Source organism: Panthera tigris, chromosome A1 (genome assembly GCF_018350195.1).
Source record: "Panthera tigris isolate Pti1 chromosome A1, P.tigris_Pti1_mat1.1, whole genome shotgun sequence".
In the NCBI taxonomy this organism is placed as follows: domain Eukaryota; kingdom Metazoa; phylum Chordata; class Mammalia; order Carnivora; family Felidae; genus Panthera; species Panthera tigris.
Window position 1 is genome coordinate 185,436,901 of NC_056660.1, and position 21,774 is coordinate 185,458,674.

At 35.7% G+C, this 21,774-nt stretch overlaps 1 protein-coding gene across 1 annotated transcript in view; it reads right to left on the reverse strand.

Annotated features, from left to right (window-relative positions):
- Window positions 1-17,960, reverse strand: part of GABRA1 (gamma-aminobutyric acid type A receptor subunit alpha1) — a 58,305-nt gene extending 40,345 nt beyond the window's left edge. Inside the window, exons 1-3 of the mRNA XM_015535483.2 lie at window positions 17,697-17,960; window positions 15,281-15,369; window positions 11,771-11,883 (exon numbers count right to left, since the gene is read on the reverse strand). Coding sequence (XP_015390969.1) covers window positions 11,771-11,883; window positions 15,281-15,354 — 187 coding nt within the window. The 5' untranslated portion in view covers window positions 15,355-15,369; window positions 17,697-17,960. The remainder of the gene's footprint in view (window positions 1-11,770; window positions 11,884-15,280; window positions 15,370-17,696) is intronic.
- Window positions 17,961-21,774: the final 3,814 nt, after the last annotated feature.

A 21,774-nucleotide genomic window follows, 5' to 3' on the forward strand; every position in this document is an offset into this window, starting at 1 on the left:
GCTGTTTTAGATTGTTAGTAAATGACGATGCTATATAACTAACAAATTATAAAGACCAAACAGCCTATTTATAAAGATTACTGTAACAATAAAATAGAATGTAAAACATGGTTAAGTTTACATACATTTATTGCCACACATAATTGTTAGTGTGCCATATAGAGGTTAGGCATAAATGCAAAGCAGTTCACACAAATGGCTATAATCACACTTTGAAAGTATATTTCTTTAATCTTTTATCTATCCCTACCCCTAAGTATACTTACCATACCAGTTCATCATCTTCAAGTGCTTCATCTTATTTTGCACTAGCTACCTCCTTCTGATATTTCCCAAAAGTCACCACTGTAATTAATATTCCCAGGTATGTACCCTGACCAAGAGCCCTTACCTCATGAATCCCTCAAATGACCTCACCCTGCACTCTAACCATACAGATATCTTTAAAGAGTTTCTGATTTTTGCTCTCTGTTCATCCTGTTTCTCCTCCAAACATAGTCACAAACCCTAAGGTTAAGGTAGCAAAATTTCCAAGTCCCCAAACTGAAGTTGCCTGGGGGTGGGGGAGGGGCCTGAAGGGACCACTCAACTACTGAATGGAAGAGGTGGGTGATGGCACCAAGCACAATGCAGTGAAATCCAGGAAGCCATCTGGACCTTGGGATAAGATTAACTAGAGAAAGGAAACAACACCTTCTGTATTTTCCCCTCTAAAATATTTTCCTTACCGCATACCCAAACAGTTTTCTTTGATTTCTCATTGGCTGTTTGTGATTGTCCAGTTTCCACTGTTTATTATGCATGCCTCTGGAAGATTCATTATGAATATTAGCGTGCCAATGTCTCTAAGATGTCATGTTTTAAATAAATGCGATCAACCTTGTTTAGCCCCGTATTTCCCAAACTTATCTAGGAATGCTGCTCTAAAATGTTACAAAAGCTTTTGGGTAAACATGAAGCCAATAGAATGCATCATGTTGTTTATTTAATTTTTTAAATCTTCATAGTATGTTTGGAAATTTCAAAAAAAAACATAAAAAAAATTAAACTCCCTAGAATACTACCATTTACATAAATCCACTGCTAACATCTTATGTATTCCTTTCCTTCGTTTTTCCTTTTCAAATACATACCTAATGATTATCCTCAAACCACATTCTCGTTCAGTTGAATACAATTTCAGTGACAAGAAATAGGTTCCTTTGACCAAAAGTATGTCTTTCACTCCAGCTCACCAGCAATTTCCTTAGTGATAAGTGAAGTCATTGTTCTTTAAGACAGAAGATTTATAATTCAGAGTGCAAAGGTTCAAGAATGAGGACTGTTATGAATGTACTTTACCCAAACTGTAAAAAGTGACATGGTTAACTTGCCTGTTTTATATATATATGTGTATATATATATATATATATATATATATATATATGACATTGCACTGGACTCTTAAAGTATTATTAGAAACATCTAGAAAATACTCAAGGCCTTTCTATGGATCTCATGAGGAAAAGTGAAGATATTTTTATGTTTCCAATATTCTACTTAAGAGCACACAACATGAGTCAGGAACTTCTAATAAAGTTCAGCTGGAATGATTTTACAGCTAGCCAAAGTTAAACATGAATGGACCCCTTATGTAACTAGGAAATTGTCTGAAAATGGAAATCAATTAAAATAACTCAGCTGGAGGAAATGTTCAAAGAGCAGATTAATTAGCAAATAAATTTTTTAAAGTATATTCTTCACAGTAATCTATCTCTGTCCACTGTAAAAAAAAAAGATCAACAGTCTTTAAAATTTGTGTAAATTTATATGTATGTTCAAGTGTCAAAGGGATAAATGTGGAATCATGTAAAATGAGATGATGATGATGATGATGATGATGAATACAGTGGTTGGGGATACTTTTTTTAATGTTTATTTATTTATTTTGAAAGATAGAGAAAGAGAGAACATGTGCTTGTGAGCAGGAGAGGGGCAGAGAGAGGGGGAGACAGAGAATCCCAAGCAGGCTCAGCCCTGTCAGTGCAGAGCTTGACACAGGGCTCGATCTCATGAATGAGAAATCATGACACGGGGCTCGATACCATGAATGTGAAATCATGAAATCAAGAGCTGAAATCAAGAGTCAGGTGTTGGGGCACCAGGGTGGCTCAGTCGGTTAAGTGTCCAACTTTGGCTCAGGTCATGATCTTACAGTTCCTGAGATCAAGCCCCGCGTTGGGCTCTGTGCTGACAGCATGGAGCCTAGAGCCCACTTCAAGTTCTGTGTCTCCCCATCTCTTTGTCCCACCCCCCAACCCCTGCTCACATTCTGTCTCTCTCTCTCAAAAATAAATAAACATTAAAAAAAAAGTAAAAATTAAAAAAAAGAGTCAGATGCTTCATCAACTGAGCCACCCAGGTGCCCTGGGGATATCTTAAAATAGTATATCAACATAAATAAAATTTATAATGATAAGTAAACCAATCAAAATCAGTCTTTAAAGAAGCATAACCTTCAAAGATACACTTTACATACATATATAAGTATTTTATGTGCTTTATATATATGATTTATATACATTTATATGCTTTATATATATATACACACACACACAGAAATATATATATACATACACATACACACACACACACACACACACACACACTATATTATATACTCTATAGCTGCTAGACAGCAGTAAATTTGTTTTTACCAGGGATTTTGTACAATGTTGATATCCTGCTGATAAGTATTGAAATAACAGATGTTTTTAAGTGATAATTCAAAAAGATGATTAGTGCTTGAGGCAGAAATGAGAAAAGCAGTGTGGTATAGTAAGAAGTAAGCACATTGGATTAAAAGTCAAAACACTCAGATTTTTACTCTGATTCTCCTGGAGAACAAGCTGTGTGATTGCAGGTACAATACTTTAATCTCTCTGAGCCTGTTTTCTTGCCTTTTCAGTGAAGAAATAATACCTGTACAGTTGACTATATCACACTGGAGTAAGGGTGGAATAATATTTGATGCCAAAAACACTTTGAGATGCGTTTGTTGGGTACATTAATTTAACCAGAAAATGTTTATTGAGCATTTTCTAAATGTCAGGCAGGCACTGTCCCAAGTTATAGTAATATTATGAAAAAAAAGTGTAAGTGTTCCTATTCTGTAGTTTATCTTTTAGTCTTGGGGAAAACATTTTAGATAGATTAGAAACATAGATGGGATAAATAGATGATAGATTAGAAATGTAGATTGGTAGATCGTAGTTATATACAAACACATACACAAATTATACTAATTAATTTCAGATCATTATACATGCTCTGAAAGAATGACTTTTGAAGAGATAACTTTGAACTGAGACCTCAATAATGAGAAATATTCAAGGATGAGCAGAAAGGGAAAGACAATTAAAGGAGGAGTTTTCAGAAAGAACAAGATCTAAGGTGAGAATAAATGTGTGATATTTAAGAAACAGAAAATCCAATAATATATCTGGAGTCTGTTGATGCTGATGGTCATGGTAAAAGATGACACTCTGGATGCAAGTGGGGCCATACCTAAAGAGATTTGTGCATTTTACCAAGCAGTTGACCTTTATTCTAATTCAATAAGAAGCCTTTGGGTAATGAGGTGAAATGATGTTACTTGCAATTTAAGAAGAAAGCTGATGCTGTGTGAATAATGCATTATAAGAGTGTAATAAAGAAAATGGAAGAGGGAATCAACAGTGAAGAATTACAGGTGGTGGTTTATTAGGAATGCCTATCCCAATAATTTATTTAATATGGTACTGGCCATATTTTTCCTGGAAATGCTGTCTGCTGAAGAACTCAGAGTAATATTCACTAGGCCCTGTTCTGTGGACTTATAACTTATGAGGGAGGTTTATTGCCTCCTTTGAGTTACTTTTTGTCTATTAATTCAGAGAGGCAGTCACTATATGGAGACTAAATGGACTAACATTAGTCATCATAATAAAGTATATCTTAAAACCCCACTTGGAAATAGTCCTGTTTGGAAATTGAAAATATTCTGGGCTCCCTACATAACCATCAGTGTGTACTCTTGGAATGGACAATGTTTCAACTCCTTGCCAATATGCCTGGGGCAACATTTTTGCTCCCTATCCTTCATTTTCATTCCCTAAATTCTTTAGAATAGTTGGCAACTTTCCCTAGCTGATATGTAGAGCTACTTAATTGTGGCTGCCTACAGCCACTATATCTGGATATGGGGTAGAAACTCACATTTCAAGATATCTAATCAATCCCTAATCCTTTCGTGTTTTCAGATTCAAAGTACTCAAATGATACAGGCATCTTCCAGGACAAAAATAAATAAATAAATAAATTTTATTGTGGCAGGGATTAATCTCATTTCCATTGAGAATTTCCCTCCTTTCTTCCTTATATTATAGGCAGTTTTTACTGGGAGAGGGTAACCTTTAGAGAAGAATATGATGGTTGTGCTGGAGAAATGGGTTTCTTTTGGTCTATATTAAGTCTTGAACAAGACTGTATAACCTGTAATAGCTTTGAGGCATCATACTTCCTGTTCTCATGATAGCATTTTAGTTACATGAGACGAAACTATAGCACTCTTGGAGGAATATGACATCCACTTAGGATTTTGTTTTCTCTTAAATTTTCCAAAATGGCAGAGTTTCTCATCTCAGAAACACTACAACATTATTTTTCAAAGAACGAGTTCAGATTCTACCTGAAAAAAAGCACAATCATCTACAGAAAACATTTTTAAAAATATTCTACATTGGTTGTAGAATCAAGATGAGAAATAAAAACTATAAAAATTTCAAAAGTAACTGCACAAAAAATAAACTGCAGCTGTTCACTAATAACTTGATCTTTACAACTTGAGCATAATCTCAGTAGCTACATTTCATCTCAGGAACTTCCTGGCACTGATCAGAAGATGATTTATATACAATAGGAAAAGATGAGAGTAGAAAGTTTCTAAACATGCTACAACATTCCTTTGGGTATCTAGGTTGGATTCATTAGACAAGCTGGCTTCAGGAACTGACTGGAGATCTCAGCCAGGAAAGGTTAAAAGGTGTTCTCTGTTCATTTTAACAATTCCTCTTGGGTTTTTGGTAACTGCTTTTTCTCAAAAATTCAACTGAATTATGGAATGTCTGGATACAGTATTTCTGGGGAAATGGATTGCATTATGCCAAAGTCTGAGCATCGGTTTCATACCTCACATTAAAAGCACCCGATAAAACTACAGCAAATTCAGAGAAAAGGATCCCAGAGTCCAATTTCAAAAGACAATACCAAAGACCATTATCTGGCAACGTAAATATAACACCACTACCACCAACAAAAAGTACTGGATGAATCTAACCTTTTAAATTGTTTTGGATATTGTCAGTAACTTAGAATCTTTCTATTCTGTCAAAAGCCACCACATTGTCCTCTTAATATCTCAGCCTCTTAATTTTTGCAATTCTGGCTGTTTAATATAAATACAAAATGTATGTGTTAGCTTCTGTTGAACATGAATAAAATGGTTGCTTCTGATATCATCATCACACAGGATACAAATAATAATACAAATAATACAAAGTTGAATTTTGACAAAGAGGTAAACCATACTGCTTTCTCTACCCCCAATCACCTAAACTTTACAAAGTTACACAAAATTTCACAAAAGTCGATTTGCTTTTTTTCCGGAGCACTTAGTTTTCCACCTTTACTTATTTTGATGTAGAAAGAACCGTAACCAAAGAACCTAAACTAATTCTCCAAGGAGTTAACACCATTTTGCCAGCTGTGCACATATCCAAGCCAGTCACCTTCCTTAGTCGGAGACGTTTACATCTTAAACCTGAGATCTCTTGCAATAATTGGGCTAAAAGAAGTCTAAAAGGTCTTATATAGCATAACAAATCCAAAATTGGGAAAATTAGAAAGTTAAGGAGAAAGTTTGCTTTGAAGCATAAGATTGGTTGTTAAATATTATGTTAGTACTTTTAAAAAAGGTTACCTTGAGAGAAAAACCCCAATTATATTCCAGTTCCAAATATTCAATCTAAATGATATATTCAAGTAAAATATGAGAGAAGTAAATAAATAAAAACCCCAAATCTATAAGACTTATGGAAAAAGGAGAAAATCTTAACTAAATATCTCTTAAGGGTGTAGAAGGGATAAGTAAAGTACATTATCTACTCATCTAGCTCTCTACTTCTCCCATCCACCTAGGTTTGTCACGTGATGAGTATGCATTCACTCTCTTTCCTTTACCATCTTCATCTTTTTGGCTTAATGATGAAGTCTTTGAGAGGCATCCATCACCCTAGATGTTATTCATTGAGGTTAAACCTAAGGCAAAATTAAGAAATTATATTATTTCTAGAAACTACTGTTACAGGGAGGGAGAGAGTCAAAAATGTTCTGTAATCCTTTCAAAATGTGCTTCAACCAAGAAAGATATCATTCCTTTGGCACTATCCTTTTAGAGTTCCATTAAAAATGGTTTTACCCTGGGGCACCTGGATGGCTCAGTCAGTTGAGCACTTGAGCGGGCCTGCTCTGGAGTTTATTTAGTTCAGGTCATGATCTCACGGTTCTTGGGATGGAGCCCCGAGCTTTGGCTCTGCACTGACGGCACAGAGCATGCTTGAGATTCTCTCTCTCCCCCTCTCACTCTGACCTTCCTCTACTTGTGCTTATGCTTTCTTTCTCTCAAAATAAATAAATAAACTTTAAGAAACGGTTTTACCTTAATCAGTTTTCCAAGGAGTGAAATAAAATTGTTTATAGAAGAAAAGGTCTTTTGTAAGCAAGATGCTTAAGAAGCCTGTGAACAGGAAGAAGGGCAGCCCCTCAGCCTGGTGTTATGTTCCAGACAATAAACTGCAAACATCAGCCCTGCTCACCCTGGGATTTTGTCCTATTATAGATAAAATGTAGCCTATATAGAAGGCTGTGCAAAAGGAAAGGATGTCACTGGAAGGGCATTACCTATCCTTAAACACTGAAACCTCCCTTCAGAATTGAGTTTGGGATCTATGTTTATGGGTTGTTTTTGTCCCCCACCAAGAGTGCAGGGGGGAACCAATGTGATAGTTGCCAAATGTTAACTCAGACGGTTGCAATTCAGGGGCTGCATCATTTAACGCTTTAGGAAGCTGGAGAAAATTCAGGTTTCATTAATATATTTTAATCATAGCCAATAAGGAGAAACCTTCAGAAGGTGAACTCAGAATGTGTTTGGTTTGGTCCTGATTTAAAGAGAGAAGAGGAATCTCGATTAATCAAGGAACATGTGAGCCTACCAATCTTCATAACACAGATTCCTCTCTTTTACCATCTTCTCTGTGTTCTTCTCCTTTACCTTCTCTATCCCTCTCACTTCCCTCTTCTTATTTTCATTTTATTTACTTATTTATTTATTTATTTATGAGAGGCAGGGAGGGGCAGAGGAGAGAGAGAGAAAGAAAGAAAATCTTAAGTAGGCTCCACGCTCAGCTCCTATGTGGGGCTCCATCCCACAACCATGAGATCATGACCTGAGCTGAAGTCAAGCATGGGATGCTTAACTGACTGAGCCACCCAGGCTCCCCTCCTCTCCTTATTTTCAATGCCCAATTTGCTCACCTTTCTTATCTAACCTTTTGTTTCTCATCTTGCCATTCTTTCTGGCTTTTACCTTCTCCCCTCCCCCAACGATTGTATTCTGTAATGACCAGGCTTTGGGCAAGAGCCTTTCCAAAACATGCTTTAGTCCCTAGGTCAAAGAAGAAACAGCCCTCTATACCTTGCCCTCAAAAAAAGAGATTTGTAAATAAGAATGAATCCCACAATTTCTGACAGTTTTGTTTTGTATTTTCTGGCTACTGATTATTTCAAATTGAGTCTATTTAAAGCTTTCTTCATTAACTTTGTATTTAAAATATGAACATGGCCAAGGGTGCCTGGGTGGCTCAGTAGGATGAGCATCAGACTTCTGGCTAAGGTCATGATCTCACAGTTCCTAGGTTGGAACTCCATGTCGGGCTGTGTGCTAACAGCTCGAAGCCTGGAGGCTGCTTCAGATTCTGTGTCTCCCTCTGTCTCTGCCCCTCCCTTGCTCATGCTGTGTCTCTCTCTGTCTCTCAAAAAATAAATAAACGTTAAAAATTTGTTTAAAAAATAAAATATAAACATGGCGAACTTATTGTTCTCTTTTGTTCCTGACTAAAGTACATTCTATCATTAGAATTCCACACATTGTATCATTGTATTCCTTTTTATTTCTTCTATTACAAAAAGAAAGAAAGAAAGAAAGAAAGAAAGAAAGAAAGAAAGAAAGAAAGAAAGAAAGAAAGAAAGAGTAAGAAAGAAAGAGTAAGAAAGAAAGAATGAATATCCCTTCCAGGGTATATTTCTTTATGTGATCCTATCATTTTCCCAGGATTGCTCTCTGGGCTCTGAAAAGGTAGACTTTTTAAATAGTGTAACAATATCTGCAAACTGGTTTCTATCATCTAGATGAACCAAGCTTCATATTTTGTTGCTTAGTTATTAGATCCACTGTGTGTGTCTCCAAAGAGTATTGCTATACCTTCGGATGGCAGTGTGTTTTTCTGAAAAACAGGTCATGATGAATTTGCACATACAAGAGTTTCTTACATTTGTCTCGAGTCTCAGTTTATTACATTTCTATACCTTTGGAAGATACTCAGAATAAAACATCCCTGCCTTCTGCATATGTTACTCTTCTTATAAAACCAGACTTTTGTCCTAATAGAGAAGAGAGTGGGCCCATTTCTCTTGCTAGAGATTACCTCAATTGTGATCACAAAGCTATTAAGAGGAAACTTTTACTCTCTTAGAAGCTAATGATAATCTTTCAAGTATTTCGTCTACATGGACTTTTCATCAGTGAAAATGGGTAGATAAAGAAGCAAATGGATCATGTGACAATAACAACAACAAAAGTACACTTTTGCAATGGAGATCTACTGGAATTTATGTTATACTTCGCACAAATCTATGGTAAAGAAATGAAATTAAAATAACTACAGAGAAAATGCATTCAACAATTTCAGCTTATAGCATCCAGAAATCATGGGGGTAATGTTTTTCTAATTCTGTAGCTGATTGTGTCTTCGAAAATATCTAAAAACTATGTTTAATATTTTAAGGTGTAGTTTTCTAAAGACAGACATTTTCAAAATGTACTTAAAAATATTGACGACTCAGGAGATACATGTAATAAACACATACCAGTATATCACTTATGGCTAAAAACTGCACTCCAAGAAAATTAACAAAAATTAAGTGAGTCAGTATTAAAGTTTCCTCATAACTCTCAAGTTTATCAGATTTAATTACAGTACATTCCAGGATGATACATAAAATAGAAACAGAAGCAAAAATTTGAGCTACTTTTCAAATTGTTTGGTCTATCATATCCTTAAAATCACTGTTTCCAGGAATAATAAATATCAGAAAAGTCATCTTAGCAAATATTAAAGCACATCCATTCTTTTAAATTTTCTTGAGTCCTTGAATTCTCTATTATCATAGCACATTTTATCCATTTCAATTAAAAAGAATATACCTCGACTACATTTGGCTAACTACTATCCCTGTTCTTTAAATACATGTCTATTTTTGTTATTAGGAGGCATTAAATCAGTATTAAAAGTAAATTCTAACAAAGTAGTAATGTTGCAGTGTGAATCAATGTAGTTGTTTCTATTAACAAATCTACCATTATCTCAGTTCTTGAAAATTAGCTTTTCAACTTATTCTTAGTCTACCTTATATGTCTTCGAGTTCTGTGTCTCTCCAAGACCCAGGTATGCACATAAGAAGTAGATAAATGCTTCCTGCTTACACTATATTTGATTAAAGAGTTAACATACACATGTCTATAATAGTTAAGATATATAATTAAATGTCAATGAGCAGTCAGGGTCTATTACTTACACTCCAAACAACAATACAACCACACAGCTGATCATTAAAGGTGTGTGTGTGTGTGTGTGTGTGTGTGTGTGTGTGTGTGTGTATGTGTGTATTATACAACCACACAGCTGATCATTAAAGGTGTGTGTGTGTGTGTATATTTAAAAATCCTTTCACAAACTGAAAATTATGCACACCAAGCTGACAGAGGATACTCATATTCATATGTTGAAGTATTACATGGGATTTCCTAAGCCAGAATGAAAACAATGTTTTCTAGATGCATTATAAAATTCTGCTGATTTAGTAAGGACTGGTGTCATGGAGCAGGAAGTAAACGAATCAGATGCATGCCCATTAGTACTTTAGAAAGTCTTTTTTCTAAAAGTTATATCACTATCCTGTTTTTCTTTTTGTACATTCATCCCCTACCTGCAGTCTTTGTAATTTATTTCAAATTTTATGATTTAAGGACAATTTTCCTGAAGCCAATTGAGATGTTTAGATATACACAAACATTACTGCAATACATCACATACACGGTTATGCACTCCATTTTCTTAACAATACATTTGTTCCTTAAGATTTTTTTTCTAAGAATGTAGAAAAGGAAAACTAGGTGGAATTCACACCTGAAGGAATTTGTACAGCATGTGTAAGAATGAACGTTTTAATTGACAAGAAAAAACACCTGGTAAGACCTCTGAGATATATTTGAGTTGTGTCTTTGACACAGCAGTTCCTCTTAAACCTCTGAGACACTAAGGGCATTTGGCAGCCTCAAAACAGACCCATGATCCCCATCTATGTGATTACATTATTCAAAATATTAAAAAAAAATAGACTGTAAGTGCAGTCTACCATTCAGTTTTAAAATCAAAATTTGGATTCTTAAGCTTATTATTTGTATATGTTTGCTATCTAAGTAAAGAAGAGCTGACTTTCTTAATATTGCCACTTAATTGTAATTTAAATATTCCTGTTAAATAGTTGCTAACAAATGCTTCAGAGAAAGTGTAGCATTAGCTAGAGCTGGAAATCATAGATCCTCACCTTCGTTTCCTATGTGACTTTAAACAATAATTTATTTCCTTGCTTCCCTTGTTTTACTCTTAGATCAATATTTTGTTTTGTTTCATTAGTCGTTGTTTAAATAAGATTGGTTAATTATCTTATTCAAAGGTTATTAAAAAAAGTGTGTAATAGCTAACACTATTTACTCTTATTTTTATAAATATTGTATTATTAAGTGCTATTTTCTTCCTAAGTAGAAACTCATTAGTGTAACCAATTAATTGGTAAAGAAAGAAAAATATATTTTTACTACAGAAAATTGAGATTTAAGTTCAAATGCATGGTTAAAAAAATTACCATCTATCACATTCACCTTTTATCCTAGAGTTGGTGCTAATCTAATGCAAAATAGTGGATCAATATGTAATATTCCAAAATAAATGTTTAGAGCATTAGGCTCAGAGACAATCTACTTGAATTCAATGCAAACATAGCAATGCCAAATGAAGTAGATGTAGCCTTTGGGCTGGAAGGGAGAAAATTATCTTCATGTTTCCCCTGGATAATCAAGTCATTGCACAGAAAACATTATGATTGACAAGCAAATGTAACATTTTTAATGTAATTATGAGAAGTTTGTATCTGCCTTTTACTACATATAGGTATGTGCACAGAACTACCTTAGTAAATTGAGTTAACAATGAGCCATCTATTAAAAATAGGATTAGTCCATTAAACTACATACTGCCATTCTTATTACTCTATCATTTAGAAGGAAAGCAAGGCTTCATTAGTAAATATTTAATACTGTTCTCTAAAATAAAAACACAATAATGTGACCCACCTCCCAATCCTGGTCGCAGACGATTGTCATAACCATCGAGGAGTCGGTCCAAAATCCTGGTGAAGACTGTAGTATTGTCTTTAAGTTCATCTTGTAATGAGGGTTGTCCATAGCTGAAAAAAAAGCATAAATTCAGGTATTAATCTAAATTATACATTTCTATTAAAACCTTTTTCCAAATAAACCCTTCCCTGGATATTCCTACCTTCTTTTCTATTGAATCTTAATTTGAAAATTTCTTTTGGTAAAGTAAAAAAGAAAAAAAAAGTAAGATTTTAATTTTTACCATTTTCTCATATTTGTTCTCACAGATGGTAAGTTCTTTATTCTATTATTTCTTCTATGTAAGCAAAATAACAGTAAATGTGTTTTGTCTCTTTACATGTATAAATTTCAGCACATATACAATGCTATAATGCATGTTTTCTCTGGGCAAGCAAGAATGTTAATGCATGCTAGGGAGAGAAAAAAAATCTGGCAAACCTCTTCCAAAATTAAAAAAAAATGTATTTATGAGCTATCAAATTAATAGTTTTGTTTTCATTTAATTAACATGTAGCATTAGTCTAAGATTTCACCTACCAACATAACCTTCCTTCAATCCACTTTATATATATATATATATATATATATATATATATATATATATATATATATTTGTCCTTCTCTCAGGGTATTTAGATGAGACAAATAGTTAAAACTTGTTTCTTAGGATAATTACAGTTTCAAGTCAGTGTGTAATTTCCATTCCCCTAAGGTTTATGAGCCAATTTTTGTGACGTGTCTATTTAAAACTCTAATTGAATTTGTATCATTTCTGTCTTAAAAATAAAAGATACCTTGAAAAAGACATGTTCCAATATTCTTAATTTATGGTTTAGTAAACTGTAGCGTGGGATTAGATTTTGTTTAAGAAAACCCAGCTATTTGTGAGCAGAGCTTAAACTCGAATTCAGTTTTCTTCAACTTTTAGTCTAAAACTTTAATTCTATTCTTCTATCCTGGAGTAATTGTTTCTATTTAAATCTTTTCATTTGCAAGTATAGTTCCTACCCCTTATCATTAATCTTTGAGTTTCAACCACATAGTGACCACAGTTCAAATATTGTGTATTTCTTATATTAATCACATTATCATTTTTGCTCATTGAATCATATTCTATGTAATGATTAGGATGACACTTCCAAAAGCCTTTGAGAGAAGAGTTTTCTATCTTAGGGTGGATCACACTCACTGATATATTTCAATAATAGCTCTGACCTTGAGTACAAGAAAAACGAGTTCAGAATGTAAACTAAGAAACACCACAAAAATATCACTTTCATACTTTCAACTTAATATGCTTTCGGCTTCACTCTTGTTTGTTTATATTACTGCTCAATGTAAAAAATTAGTAATTGAAACCAGGATACACTTATTTGACCAGAACAAGAAACATAATCAAAGTAACATTTCAAAAACAAAGACTATTTTTTAAAAGGTACTTAATTTTATATTGGCAAAATTCAATGGACATTTTTCTGATAAAATTTGAATTTAATAAAGCTATTAAAACTAAAAGCTCTTCATGATATTAAATATATGAAATGTACCTCTATGAAACAATTTTTCATTCTCCTAAATTCAACATTATACCATATAGATTGAGAGTTTACTCTCCTTTGGCAAAATTAAACATCTTACTAGTTTTTTAAATCAAATTTTTACTGAGCTCTGTGTCTTCCAGGGTGTCTCATTAGTAGATAACACCAATAAAGCAAAAATAGTTGTCTGAATGCAATTATTTATAAAAACTCGTCACAAAATGAACTGCCATGTATGCATCTTTCAAGGATATTGGAAGGTCATCTTGATAAAGGTGGAAAAGAAATGCTAGTACACTTTAAGTTGTGAGGAAGGCCTGATCAAGGGGTCTAAGGAAGAAAGCATGAAATAAGAAGGGGGAAAGATGAGATGGGGTGACGTGACAGAGCACAATTAGATTGTTGATAGGATTCCTAGAATATGCGGTTGTCTATTACCTTTTCCTGCATTTTCTTTGTGTTTAAGCTTATATCAAATTCAGGAAATGTTTTTATCTCTGGTTTTATCTTACAAATGCCATTTCCAGCAATTGTATTCATTGTCATACAAAAGCCAAAAGAGACTTTCCTTCCCTCCCAGAAAACTAGTTCTGCTATCCCAACTGGAATAGTAATCTTTATTTCATGGGATTTTTCTAATCAGGTTATTCTTTTATCTCTACTTCTAATTTACCATGTCCAGTTGTAATTGTCAGAAAATAACCCCAGGATAAAGAACAAGATTATGTATTGCTCTTAAACACTTATGCCAATGTAAGGTTTCCTAAACTGAAAAGATAATTCAAAAAGAAATGTCAGTTACAGTACCTGATTTTGATTCCATATGAACCACTATATAATAAAACGCTGTGCACTAACTCCATCTACAGGTCATTACAATAGTAACACTTCTTATAATTTTTCAAAAGCAATGAATAACATTTAACTCCTCAGATTAAGAGTATCTGGTTATAGGGAATCTCTTTATTATCTGGTAAGTCATTATTTACCATACACAATAGCAGAAAATAAAAACAGACAACTTCCCAACTCAAAAAATCCTCCTAAATTCATATCTTTCCAGCTAGTGCTTCTCTCCGCCTTAATTCATGAGAGTTCACTTTCCATTACATTTTGAAGAACCTTAGGTGTTTATAATACGTCTAAAACGTTCTTATGGGCCATAGGAGTAGACTACGCAAGAAATACAAAAACAGATAAAGAAAAATCTTTAGCTCTCCTTGGTTCTTTGGTCATTTATATCATTGCTTCTATAATGTGTTTATATGCTTGATTTGATCACTAGTAAATATTTTGAATATGGTTAAGCACATTATTAAATTTTTATCATAACTCGTCTCCATAGCAGTTACGCTTAAATGGGAAAGTTCAATTTTACTTAATGTTCTCAAATAGTTGTTTGGCATATTCTACCTCAATCGATTACACAAATAATGGTTTCAAAATAATATGCACATGCATTTATAGAGACGTATGACTTTCAAATTACAAATATTATTTTAAACTTCCCACTTTCATATAGTCACAAGTTACTCTATGATCTTTACAACTGGCTAGAAATTTTCTTGTTGGAAAATCAACTCACATAGTACACAGACATTAATTGGAGTAACTTTTTCTATGAATTAGGAAACAACTTATTTTGTTCAGTTACAACTGAACAGTAAAAAGTTCAATTTAAGCTTTAAATGTTGAATGAATACATTCCTTTAACAAAAGCGTGTTAAGTGTATTCTAACTATCACGCAAATAAGATGATTATTTTTTCATACTGCTCTTCTTTATTCTTAGTTGGAATTTTATTGCAGTTAAGTTTTTTTGGATTCCCTTAGTCATGAATTCATCCAAGGACAATTTTCTTCCCCCTGAAAGAATAAACAAAAAGTTACAGAAATTCTCATGCAGATTTAAAATAAAGTGCCCCCACCTTCTTCCAGTCAATGTGCTCAGAAGGAGGGTCCAGGCCCAAAGATAGTCAGAGAGACCCGGACTTTTCTTCATCGCGGGCTTGTGCAGCTGAAAAGTAGAACAAGTAGAGATCAATGTCTCTTGCAAGAAACATCAGGTTATAACCACTAGGGCTGACTGAGGCAGTTCAGATGAATGCTTTGAAGTCAGGAAATGACCTCACTGGGATATGACACCTCATTGGAAGCAATGGAAACCTGGACCATCCATTCTCCACTTTCCCTTCCATTTCTCCATTCAGAAATATATCAGTGCCTTAATTTCTCCTGTAAAAGAATACAAGTTGAAATCCTTTCAGGTGACAATACTGCTCAACATGAAAACTGTGAGTTTTTTTTTCCTCCAGGTTTTATATTTCTAATATAGCTTGAATTACTCTCTTCTTGTTGTTTATCATTTGAGAATATTGACCTTTCTGATTTGAGTTTCCACGCCTGAACTGTGCATTGAAATTTGTAAGCTGGTGTCTATAATGGGGAGAACATGCTTAGGAGCTGGAATGGGGTTGGTTAATATGCTTCAATGACTGACTTCATCTTTGAATTCTGGATTTACCTTTGAATTCTGGTTTCAGAAGCAACTGTATTTATCTTAAAAAAAAACAACAACATAAGAAACACACTGTTGAATGCTGAAGTCGTGCTTATATTCTCTGCCTATGATTGCCTTGTTAAGTATGCTCACTAATGCTTCTGTGAGGCTAAAGGACACACTTTACAGTCAAGCCATGTGCTAATCTCTCTCATACACACAAACCACACTCACATAAATGCATACAAACATGCCCACACATATCTTTTAAGCCCTCTTGAATTCTGCCAGGTTGCTGCTAGAAAATGTTTCATCTCAGACAGATGGGAGCTAGAGTGCTTTGCTTTGCATGAATAAGGGAATCTTTTTTTCCCTCTTAGGTAAAGTGCAATCAATCACCATCTGATTGTCGAATTTTAGACTTGATAGTGGGATGCTGGAGGAAAGGAGGAGTATGGAAAGCTTAGAGAATTTTGAAAAACTAGGACCTGTTTGTGGAGACGATTTTTAAAAATCAGTGCACTACCTGGGTAAGAGCAGATGTGGCAACACTTTATTTAATTTGCTACAATTAATGGCAGCTATAACATGAGAAATGTTAGAGGTATTTATTAGCCCTTCCCTGAATCTATACTCCTTAGTACCGTGAGTGATTAATGCATTGCATGTCTTTTAAAGCATGTTTTTTATTAAGCACTGTATAGTTTAATGTGGTATGCCTTTAAGTACATCTACACAAATGCTTTCCACACTCTTGGGGATCATTTATATCAGTAAAAACCATTACAAACAGGCATGTAAGCAATGAAACATAATTAATGTGTTTAGAGTGAAATGGTCTAGATTTAGAGATAAGAGCTGTGAGCTTCATAGTTTCTACTTAATTTAGTCACTGATTTTGGCACAGATGACAAGAATTATTGGATAAATATCATTATGTTAAAATATTGCATCTAAATTGCACAGTTATAATTCATTCTTGCATTAATCTTCAACATTTGTTATGAAGGAAAAACAATTTCTCTTATCCATTAATAATTGTTGGCCTTTGTAAAATTAAAAAAAAAAAAAAAAGGTGATTCCCGAAGGGGTAAATGAAACAAAACAAATCCCAAGGCATGGTACCATAGCTTTTTGTCCTCCTCTGGCATTTTAAAGAGAAAAACAAACCTATCATGGCACTTGAGTTGTTGAGTAAGAAAGTTTCTTGCAAATACAAACATAATAGTTTAAAAGAAATGCTAAGCTGCCTCCTTACCCTTTTCCACCTTCAACCTCCCCCCTGCCAAACACACACCCTCCAAACACCTATATCCCGCACCACCTATATCAAATGATAAGTTGAGTTTTTTATGTTCAGAACCAGAGAGACCCCTACACCAGAGGGCATTTTAGCAGCGTCCACTGGAAAGGAGAAAAGAGGCATTTTTGCAGCCAGAATGAGAAAGTGCCTTCCCAAGGATGGAACATTAACACAGGTTTTCTGTCCCAGCATCTTAACTTTAAACGATGCCCCCCAAAGCCCCTCCCCACCTCATCCCAGCTCCCTCCTGAAAAAAAAAAAAATCAAAACAACATGTCACCACCCACCCCGCGGAATAAATTCATATCTGCCTAAGAAAAGAAGGAAAGACAAGAGGTACGGGGAGGGGGGGGGGGAATAATGCTTCTATATCGCTGCGGTTTTCACCCTGAAAGAAAAACATTCGTTGTTTCTACCTGCTATGGGATCAGGCTCTTGTCCTGTTCCCTCTTTCTCTTTTTTTTCTCTAGCATTCCCGTCTCTCCAGCTAGGAAAAGCCACGTTCAAGGCTGTGCGTGTAGCGGTCCGAAGCCGCACTTACCTCGGGCCCCCTCTGGGCACAGGATCGCTCAAGACCCGGGAAAAGTGTGCGAGAGAAAATCGCGGAGAACCTGGAGCCAGCACGAGTCCGCGAGTCCCGGCGCGCCGGGAGCGGAGGGGCGTCCTCGCTCTGCCTCTCACTCACTCGGTCTGAGCCATCATGGACTCTGCGTGCTCCTTTGCTGAAGATTTCACACCCAAATTTGCTTCCCAGTATCCGATCTGCAGCTATACAACAAAAGATTTCTCTTTACCAAGACAGTAGTAATACGTCCCAGGGCAAACCGGATGTGAAATAGGCGGTGACTTCATGCCAGAGAGATTTTATTTTAGAAAGGAAGGTGGTACCAGCCTCTGGATCTGGAGACCAATCCGCCCATTTTTTATATGCAGCACAATTCAACTTGCATAGCTCTGGCCCTAATCCCCTTCTCTCTGGCTGCAGACTCAAATCCTTCCACAATCTGCTGCAAGCTTTCCCTTTTTTTGTGGGGAGTAGAGATGAGGGAGGAAAGGGTAGCGAGGGTGAGAGGCATAGGGACTCCACTCAGTACCTTTTCACACTTCCAATTCATGAACACTGTTTTAAGGTGTGCCCATCAAAAAAAAAAAAAAAGACAGCTGATAAGTATAACTAGTCCAGCTTTGATCAAAGATTCAACCACTGCATGCACATGAATGAGTGCAGGGAGCTAGCTGCAGGGTTGCACATGTGGAGAGCCGCTGTCCTCTCGCCTGCCTCCCTCGCACGCACTCCCACACACATGTCTGAGTCCCTGTGTCTTGCAGAGTCACGAATGATGAGGGATGGCGGGGAAGAGTTCTGGCCAGTAGGGAATTGGCCACCGGGCTTCTCGAGGCTTTCGCACTTTCACAGGTTGTGAGCGCTGTCCACCCCACCTTCGTCTGTAGCTTAGAAGACAGCAAGAAACGCGCTACGGAACCGGGTTTTCAACCTCTGGAGGCAACTGTTTGCCTGTTTACGTTATGTAGGAGAAAACACAAGCTCCTTTAAATAAGAATTGTGCTGGGTTCCCGGGGCGAGGCGTATTTAACTTTAAATAAATCACCCAGATCATTTCTAGGTTTGAGAGTCATATCTCCATTTCCGGAATCATTGCCTTGCCTCGAACTCCATCATTCTCCGGATTGGGAAAATGGGAGAGGGGGAGGAGAGAAAATTAACAAGACTTTCAGAAGTCAGGACAAAACCGTCTTCTACTTTTTTTTTAAATTAATTAATTTTTTCCCTCTGCCCTCTTCTATTACCCTCCCTGGTGGCTCTCCACCCACGAGTAATTATACACTTAGGGAAGGAGGGTGTGTTCCAACATCAGTCTAACTAAATCTTCAAGGAACTAGGGGCGACTGTAGTTCTCTCTTCGGATTTTGTGAATGGGTGTTTGTAGCAGAGAGGAGATGGGTACTGTCTTCCTGGGAGTGCTTTCTGAAATGATCTGAAACTCTGGGAGCTGTCCCTTCAGCACTTGCACACGACTAGGTAGGAGGTGCTGAAATGGTGGGGTGCCTCCATGTAATGCTTCTGGTGAGTAAGGTCCGAACTTTGATGAGCTCCCTAATCATTTTGTCCAAGAAGACTTCTAGCAGGGGAGACGTTTTGGATAGGGGCGGAGCTTGGCCAAGTGAAATAAAAAACCTAAATGGTCAGTCTATACCACTCATGGCTTTATGATGCTACAAACGTTCCTTGACCCTGTGCTGCAATACAATCAGCTTACATAGTTACAACTTAAGACAGGTGATTGAGATGATCAGGAATATAAAATTGAAGACCACCTTCCGCAACCGGCTTTGCTATCTTGAGTTTTGAACGGGAAATGTTACCGGGAAATGATTTTAGAAATAAATCTTTAAGGAAGAGAAATTTGAAGATCATTTTATGTTGCCTCCTCTGTTCAGACACAACAAAGGTCAATGTACTCTTAAAGATATCCTTTGAGGCTCATCATAGCTTCCCTATGTGATATTACTCAATTTTTTAAAATTTATTTATGTGCTTATCCATTAATCATGTATTGATTGAGCAGTTGTGAGAATAAAACTCACTTTACTAAGATTTTGAAATCCTGGGTTAACAATTAGAAAACACTATTTTCTTACCTGACAATATATAATGTAATTCCATGGTTATGTTTTGATTCAGCAAAGACTGATAGTCCCAGAAATGTAATCTTTTCATCTTTTTTTTTTTCCCCTCCTGGTAAAATTGTCACAGCTCCTTCTACTCTTCTACACTGTTTTGCAAATGGGAATGACTTTCTATCCTATATCTAATGCCACACAACCAATCACTCTACTGCTTATGGTTTTTTTTTCAAGCACAGTTACTGAAACATTATCATTTGCACAATAATCACATTGAGAACAATGCCAATGATATCTTTCTTCAGGCTGAAAGTATTATGTGACAATTGTGCAGCATTTCCATACATTTTAAAACAAATAAATATTTATAAGTAATTATTGGGTTTATCTTAAAATTACAGAGCACATATGGAAATGGAAATGTCCATACTATGAGTTTCTATTTAAAATACAACACTCACATGGGGGCATCTGGGTGGCTCAGTCAGTTAAGTGTCTGACTTCAGCTTAGGTCATGATCTCGCAGTTTGTGAGTTCAAGCCCCGCATCAGGTTCTGTGCTGACAGCTCAGAACCTGGAACCTGCTTCAGATTCTGTGTCTTTCCCTCTCTCTGCCCATGCTCTGTTTCTCTGTCTCTCAATAATAAATAAATGTTAAATTTTTTTTTAAATACAACACTCACAGGGCAGTTTTTACTAGATGATATTTGTATAACTTGCTTTTGGGCATATATGTTTTTAATAAATGAATTTAATAAATAAATTGTAGCCATTTAAGTGTTGAAAATTTGACTACTCCAAAAACAGCAATTGCAACTCTAGATTATCAGTGTTTATTATTTCCCATCAAGATATCTTTAACATATGAACATAAAACCAAGGAATAAATATAGGAATATAAGAAATTAATAGTAAGGAATTAATTTACTTTATATTGTCCTGTTATATTGGATCTTTTATTTATTTATTATTTTTTTTATTCTAGAGGGAGAGTGTGTGAGCAGGGGAGAGGGTTAGAGGGAAAGTGAGAATCTTAAGCAGGCTCTATGCTCAGCATGAAGCACCCCTGTGGGGGCTTGATCCCAAGACCCTAGAATCATGTCCTGAGCCAAAATTAAGAGTAGGACACTCAACTAACTGAGCCACCCCAGGTGCTCCTTGAACATTTTAAATAATTGTTGACACTCTTGTTTTTTTTTTTCTTCTACCCAGGGGAATAAATCCCTTCAAAGTGTGTATGCACCTGATTGAAGTAAATTCTTGAAATAGTAATAACCATGATATTTAATATTCTTAAAGGGTTTACTTGGTGCCAAGTAATGTGCTAACAAATTTGCATAAACCTAACAACTTATTCCCAAAACATGTCTGTGAGAGATAGTTTTAATACACCTGTTTTACAAATCATTCAATAAATGATAGATTAGAGAGAGTGAGAGATTTGCCAAAGGTCATGTGGGTAGAGAATGTTCATGCATTTCAGATCTTCTGACTCCAAAGCTTAGTTTCTTAACCACACTTCCACAGTACTTTATGTCCTTTGTTACTCTGGTTGTAAGCTCATGTTAAAATCTGTTGTATTCATCTTACTCTATGTTTAACCATCTTCTTATCAGTTACATAAAACCTTCCTTTGAACATTTTTTAAAAACATGTATTCACAGTGCGCCTGGGTGGCCCAGTCAGCTAAGCATCCCACTTGGGCTCAAGTGATCTCACAGTATGTGAATTCAAGCCCCACATCAAGCTCTTTGCTGTCAGCCCGGAGCCCACTTCAGATCCTCTATCTGCCTCTCTCTCTGCCTCTCCTGCATGTGTGCACACACACTCTCTCTCAAAAATAAATCTTTAAAAAATAATATTTATTCACGACAAGATTCTTCCTTTTGCTGGTCTAGTGCATCAAACTACAACACAGCGTCAAGCCTACTTTAGTGTTTCAGAGGTTCCTAATATTTCCCTTCTGTCTTACA